Source organism: Lacerta agilis, chromosome 2, assembly GCF_009819535.1.
Source record: "Lacerta agilis isolate rLacAgi1 chromosome 2, rLacAgi1.pri, whole genome shotgun sequence".
NCBI lineage: Eukaryota > Metazoa > Chordata > Lepidosauria > Squamata > Lacertidae > Lacerta > Lacerta agilis.
In genome coordinates this window covers 52,345,900-52,353,840 of record NC_046313.1, presented here as the reverse complement: position 1 = coordinate 52,353,840, position 7,941 = coordinate 52,345,900, and the positions used below count along the sequence as shown (strand labels likewise).

The 7,941-nt window shown below is 37.3% G+C and overlaps 1 protein-coding gene across 1 annotated transcript; it reads left to right on the top strand.

Moving 5' to 3' along the window:
* The first annotated feature begins 326 nt into the window (after positions 1-326).
* Positions 327-2,128, top strand: LEAP2 (liver enriched antimicrobial peptide 2). The gene is made up of 3 exons (XM_033140043.1): positions 327-481; positions 1,068-1,204; positions 1,804-2,128. Exons 1-3 carry the CDS (start codon positions 422-424, stop codon positions 1,838-1,840), a joined length of 234 nt encoding a protein of 77 aa, XP_032995934.1. The 5' UTR covers positions 327-421; the 3' UTR covers positions 1,841-2,128.
* Positions 2,129-7,941: the final 5,813 nt, after the last annotated feature.

Here is a 7,941-nt window from a genome sequence, read left to right as displayed (position 1 = left end):
AAATTGCTTGAATCCTCTCTCTCTTACCATCACCCCACTTCTTTTCAATTAACCCTAAGGAACTGTGTGTAAAAAAAGCTTTCTGCTCTGACCATTGACCCTTTTGCAGGTACACCGTGAAACACTGGATGAGATCTAGGTTTAAAAAAAGGAGCGGTTGGCATGTTTGATACATCGATCAAAGTACAAGTGCTGGAAAAGTAAATATATTTAGCCTCCAGGACAGACCTTGGACTATCAGTTTAGTAGACATTAACTTATGAAATCCCTTTGCCTCTCAGGGTGATCTTTGCTCCTTTAATAAGCTGATGCAATGCCAATTTGCATCTATAAAAGTCCCAGCAGAACAGCTGGACAAGTATGTCTGAAAGAGACTTAACATCATATGGGAAACAGATTGTCATAGGACAGCTATCCAAAGATGATGCAGTGTTTGAAAGTTGTAGCAGTCATCTTCGCTTGTTCGGTCCTTCTGACGCAGGTAAGAACACTTCTGGTATTTCAATTCCAAAGTGGAGGGAGATGCTAGCTTATTTGCATGGCATGCATTTCAGGTGTCTTTATGCTTGGCTATGCCAAATTAACAGAGACCAGTATTACCAGCTGTATCAAGACAGCATGACTGATAGCTGTTATTAGCATTCCACTCATCATTGTGTTTGGAAGGATGATTTGGCTATTGCAATGACTTTGGAGCAGACATGTTGTGCTGCCACACAGGTTGTGTGTGTTAACTGGGCCAGGCAAAGGCCTGTTTTGCCTTTACTGCAACAGAGCCCCAAGCTCTACTTTTGTCCCATAGAAATGAATGTCAACCAGTAACTTGTACTGGAGAGAAAGTAAAATGGTGTACTTAGGGACTCCACTGCGTTGTGTATTTTTGGATGTATGAAGTGTTAGGTTTTGAAATTCCCACTGGTCTGGAGAATGGTTGTGCAGAAACAGCAATAAATAGCTTCCATATAGAAATGTCAGACTTCAGTCAAATTCTGAAGAGAATCAAGAGGGCTTAATAGCTAAATGGACCTCAACATCATATATAACAGCTGCCTACAATTCTGTTTCAGACACACTGTGCCTCTCTGCATCCACAAAATTCTCAGCTATTAAGGCCAAAGAGAATGACACCCTTCTGGAGAGGAATCTCAAGACCAATTGGAGCAGCGTGCAGGGATAACAGTGAATGTGCCACAAGACTATGCAGGTAATTTCTATCTCACTCCTTGAAATGAATTCCATGGTGCCTGGGGCAGCCATTTGAGTCATCCTGAACAGAAATGAGGAACACGTGACTCTTCGGGCTTCCAAATCCCACAAAAAAAAAAATCAGAATGATAGGAATTGCAAATCTAGACTGTCCCATTTTAAATTGAATAAACTTTAAACCACACTGAGCCTTTAATACAATCTAGATTATCTGGTAACATTTTAAATATTGCCAGATGAATTACCATAGAGATGTCAATTGTGAAAATAGTTTAGGATCAAGACACTAAAACACAGACTAATTGATAAAGCTATTTATATTTATGCTAGTCATTAGAATATTTCCTGAAAATATATAGGTATCAACTGAACACCAAAAGCTAAAAGTAAAAAATTTTTTTGGGTGTGCAGTTCTAAAAACATAATTACTCTGTGCTAATGAAATGTTTGCTGGTGGGACTATTTTTTCTCCCCTTAAATACCAGAGACTGATCAGTTTTTTAAAAAAACAAAAAGCATCACGTATAACTTTGCTTTCATATTATAGAGCTGTATTAAAGTATATTAATTCCTCTCTGTATATTGCTTTTTTTTCAGAAACAAACACTGTTCTTTAAGAGTATCGCAGGAGTGATTGTTCACTAAGGTGAAGAAACTGCTGCTGCTTTTGATAATGCTCCTCCCAGTTTATTTATTATCACCTCTCCTGACATCTTGTTCTTAAAGATTTTCAATGAAAGCTTCTGTTGCATGGACGGCTACAAAGGACTTCAACGTGTCAGAAGCATATTTTAATTTAGGCTACATCTTTCCATCATCAGTCCTTTAGAGGAAGCTAAAGTAGCTTAAACCGATCTTATTTTTTGTACTGTTTATCATGTTTTTCTATGCAAGACATTAAATAGCTGTTAAGCAAACACACTATGCTATGTGCCTTATATTCCAGCTAAAAGGGAAAGCCAGTCTGGGAAGATACCCTGAGCAAAGCTGAACTATAGACCTTTACCATTCTACAGGAGCTAAATCCTCAAGCAATTATTCAACCCTGGTAAATAAAAAAAGCATAAGAGCAATAAGTACCTCAGTACCACAATTGATGCCATCTCTTTTCCAATGTTTGCCTTTCAAACTTTAATTGTGTGGTGGGGAATGATGTAACTGGCTTAATAGTAAGAAATAGGTAATTATGTGCATATTGAAAACATACGTTAACTTGGTAAAATCGAGTTTTCCCCACTTGGGAGCAGCATACCACTCTGCCCACTCACCCTCAAACAGAACAATTCTTTTTGAACCAATGTGTAATGCTCTTGTAGAAAGGCCCATACAAAAGGATTAATTCAAGCACAGTGCTTATAAAGTTTAATACAGAAAATCTATTTGATATTTATTAAACTTAGTTTCTCCAGTTACAGTTTTGCATTGTACAAAGCATTTTAATGACACAGTAGTTAAAAAGATCTTTACAAATTGAAATGTGATACCCTTTTCTCCAAATATTTAATTGCCATAAATTTGTTTAAAAATACACATTAAACGCATATTTCAGACACTAAACTTTCTATAATCTCAATACCACAAAATACATAGATATACTATACAGATGTGGGGGGGAAAATCTAGTTAGTATATAATACTTTGCTCACCATTAACATACGTGAAATGCACATACTGACTTATAAATCCTAATTTGGAGCCCCAAAGTACCCTTTTGAAATTTCAAATATATTGCAAAGTAAAGGGGGGGATCACAGTTTTGTTTTAAAAGTTTAGTTTTGGTTGAAAACAGATGACTAAATACATTGATAAGTAACAAAATGTATAAGACATGGACATGTCATGTACAAAGCATACAACAGAGAGCCATCCTGCCAATCATGTTCAGTACCAAGCTGCATGCTCAAGAAGGGATTTTTAAAATATTTTTAATTGATAAGCCAAAGGTTAAAAACAACTTCCCCCCTCCCAACACATTTGCCCCCAAAAGGAAAAGAAAAACCACCTTTACCAAATAATTTCAAATATGATAAAGGATCTTTAATAAATATATAAGCACTTTATCCTCCATATACAAAACTTCTTAAAACCATTTAAAAATGGAACCAGGATACATATGCCAGCAACTGTGCTTGCAGAGGCTTTTGGCCTGGCTCATGAAGCCAAGTTCTTTGTTATTTTAGTGCAACCATCTTGGAATGTTGGCTGCCAATACTGATGTGATCTATGAACTATGAGAAGGAAAACATCTGAGCCCAATTTGCCAGCACCAGCTCTGTTCAGTTACATTACCAGAAACAAACGTTTTGTCAATACATTTACACATGGAATTGGGAAGACAAGCCAAAATTAGATCCACTTTGACAATTAATCTGAGCGGGAAGCAACAAAAGGTCTTCGGCTGAGTTTGCTTAAAGCTTAGATGAATCAGGAGAAGCCATAATGTAAAAACACTTGGGTTTCTACAAAAGTCTCGACTTCGGTGAGAATGATATAATCAACCCATTTCCCATAACTGCTATTTTTAAAATGCCATAAGCACCCCAGTACCCACCCAAAATAATGAAAGTGATTTCTCATACTCTACAGTTTTAACCTGCATTTTCTAGGTCTTGGGGGAAAGTTGCTGAATAGAGCACACTAGTAAAAGCTTTGGCTATACTTTGTTGAAAGATCTCCAACATTAACTTAGCTACCGAAAACCCAAACTTCCCACAATACTGATTTCCACTCAATTTAACCTCATTCTGTCCTTGACGCAAATATTTATGAAATATTTGCCATTCAGGACTCTGCCATGTGGTCTGGTTGTTGCTTACTCCTTGTATGGGTAAAATGTATTCAGACTTGATTTGCTCAGGTCCATCGAAACCCCCTTAATAAAAAATACTGCAAAGTTTACAGTGCAGGGAAATGTTACTATATATAGCAAAAGTAGTCTTTCCCAATATTTGCCAGATTTGGCAAGCTTCGTGGTTATCGGCCTACAGCTGTATCTTACTTGCCTTTGGGCAATCCCTCCATTATATCCAGGCTCCCTATCTGCTGTGGCTGCTCATAACACACACTACAGGGTTTCTCGTGTATAAAATCACAGCAATCAAGCTTCAATAATCTAAAAGAAACTGATAGCACTCCAGCATAATATGCAAAGTTTATCACCATCACCAAAATGAGGATGGCTCAGCACTCAATAAATATATTGATATAGTCAGCTGTACTATAACCTAACACAAGTATAACAAACTTTGGACAGACTTGAGTTCATTCATTTATATATGTATGTAGATATATGTATTAGAAACATGTATATTACAAATTGCATACTGCTGTCAAAGGTCAAGAGCCACTTGCTCTGCTTTACAGCCAAGAGATTTAAATCATATTGAACTGAACACGCTGGGTCATCTTAATCTGGTACCCTGAATGTTCATTTAAGATACAAAATGAAGTAGCTAAGTGTCAACAAGGTCAGCTTTTCCTAGGCATTTTATTAAGGGGATCTGCCATCAGAATTGTTATTTAGTTTGGGGACATGCTAGTCAGAATCTACTGATGAAGTGAAACGTTTGTAGCGTCTAATGCTACAGTGTCTCACCCATTCACTGCCAGCAGGCTGGTGAAACACCCAAAGAATTCCACTGGTGGATCTCGTGCCACCATTCATGAATTGCTCTCCTATGACCCTGCAACTTTTGAGAGAAAATTCAGAATTACTTGAACACCTGAGCAAGCCTAGTCCAACTATTAAGCAGTTCTAAAAGGCTCATCACTGGGATACACAGCAACATTGATATGTGTAAATACACAACCATAAAATCCCTTATTCCAGAGTTTCCACACAAAGACAACAGCACAATGCCAGTGCTCAAAATATACACATAATGCATCTTAAGGGCAGATTAAGGATGCTAAGCTTGCTTTTGCTCTTTGAGAAGAGAAGGAAAAGCTCATGATGTGTTTGCATTTAACAATTAACTTTGGCAAATTACTCATGCACTTCAGAGACAAAGGAATTCAAAGTTTGATGGCCTTTTGAAATTTTGTCAACTCCTAATTTAACTGGTTGGAAACTGCTAGACAGTTTGCATTCATGAAGGAAAAGAACTGCTCATATTTAGGAAATACAAGTAATACCTCTGGGAGGCATATATTACAAAAGATAATGCTTGCTAGCTTAGGTCTACATTTAAAACTACAGAGGCCTTGCTAAATTATTAAACATACAAATGTCTAGGATTCATCTGAAGAAGCTTCTTTAAAAAAATCCAATCTGATATAGAGTATTCTACTTCTGAAAACAATGTTTTTTTAAAAAAAAAAAACCAAGAGAGATTTTCCCACTGGCAGTTATGGTAACTGGGTACAAAAACAAGCCAAATCACCCTGCTGATCACTGCAGCACTACACAGCAAGTGAGCTTGTAATCCAACTCCTGCTAACCAATGTAGAGGCTTCGGTTGATAAGTGTGCCAGGCACTTCTGAACGTTAAGGGAAAAACCTACCCATTGGAGCTGAGTTAGCATCTGTGCTGTACATCTTGGGACCAAAGCACATGAAAATGCGCCTGCTTTAAAACTGCTTCACGAGACTGGTACCTCTACAAAAGCAGCTCACATGAAATGGACCACAGAAACCATTTCTTTTTATTTTTTAAAAAATAATCTGAAACTCTCTTAGTCCATGTGCCAGGCACATACACAATAAGCTGCTTGCCAAGGAAGCGGTTTAAAGAAGGTTCCATATGACAGCAGTTGTATTTGCACTGGCCAAACAGCGACACCAAAAGAATATGTAGCCATTTAATACATCATCACCCATTACTGCTTAACTGAAATTCAGTTTGCCCACAGTAAATCATCCTAGGCTGCATCATTTTCTCAAATATTGTTTGATTTATCATCTTTTGTACGCATGGGTGCGACTTCATATTTTTTCTCCACTCTTACAATGCATTCTTGTGGATAAGAGTGCAACAGTAAACAGCATTAATGATTGTGAATACAGAACCAAGGGATATTGATTTCAGCGGAAACAATTCAAAGTATCAAGGTAAGCGAACCTGTGCATTCCTTGAAGTACAAAACATCCGAACACAAGGCTCCGTGACTATGCAAGCTATAGTTTAGTGACTATAATTTATGAAGTTTCTCAACGTCCCAAGGACACACTGCAGTACTAATCAATGTAGAATTCTATTCCTTCTTTCAACGTTCGCCATCATTTTGGCACATAGCTATACAGCTAGACATAAATTTAGTGCAATCATTTTCTTGAACATGCACATTTACATCTGGGGTAGGGTTCAGGGACAAGGGCAGGTAAAGCAGCATTCCACAACCCCACACTGAGAGGGGTTCAGAGTTTGACTCTAACGAACAACCAATGTGTGTATTCTCAACAAATGACAGCCACTAGTTATCAGGAAAAGGAAGTGGAATTTTACCAAAGTACTGCAGGAGACCAACTGGATACAGTATACCAGGTCCTAAGTGTAAAACCTCTTGTAAACAGTATTCAAAATCTTCGACTAAAAAGGCATAAGGCACACCAGACATGTTAGGGATGCTAAGCAGTATTCTTTTCGTCAGGCAGGCACCTTCTATGGAAAGGTGCTCTGGTTAGTAACCTTCAAGCAGTCACTTAGAATTCCACGCATGATTTTTGCTGATCACAGTTATTTCCTTGAAAATTAAAGATTCTGTTCCCATCACAAACACTTAACATTAAGGAAGGTGTTGTAAAATGGGGTAAAAGCAAGATTTTAAATCAACTGGACGTTAACAGTTTAAAATGTCCCTGTAATCATAGGTCTACTCTCAACCCCATGTTGCCCAATTGCGTACTCCTATCCGTGAGAAAAGCAAGGGTGTTAAGTTACTGCTCACATTTTCTGATTTACCGCTGGAAATGAGACAAGCATCACTTCCATGTAGGAGTGAGTTAGTGGCTTCAGTGTCTAATAAAGACAAGCAAGGAAACAGAGGCTGCACCAAATCACAAGATTGTCCATTTGAAACCATTTCTGGTCTACACCTGCAGACTGAAGCTCAATTGTGAGACCCACATCACTTTGATATTGCATTAAATGCAACTTCCTGGAAGGTTTTGAGATTATTAGTGTTAAGACATGTGTTTTGAAGCTAAGTGTAGTTTTTTTTTTTTAACATATCACTTAAATAAAATGGCTTAATGTATATAACATCCTTGGAATTTAGTACAATAGTAAACCTGTGGCTGTCATTTAGGGGTTTAACTGAGATATTCATGAAAATATGTCCCTACACTTTAGAATCTATCAACCCTGACTTTCTCTTACAAGCTCTACCACCACAAGACATTACAGAATAACAAAGCTCACAAAATACTTAAATAAAGTGTCTACATTTTATCTTCACTAAGTACTTGATCAGGTAAAATTTATAGGAAAAACTGCTAAATCTTAAAAAGCCCAAAAATAGAGCTTTCAAAAACAAATTAAAATAAATAGGTTTTAAAACAGATTTGTTAGGCATAATTACTAGAATTCCAATCCAATTGCAGCTCAATGAATCCATCTTACATTAAAACGTTTCAGAGTTTAAACTATTTTTTTAAATACCTTAAAAATGGAGCAACTGAAAAAGTTCATTAACATGATGGTTGGGAGGTTCTCAAACACATGATGCTGGGAGACACATGAAAGCATTCCTTAATCTCAGTGTCCACTAAGCAATGCATTATGGCAGTCTTCCTTA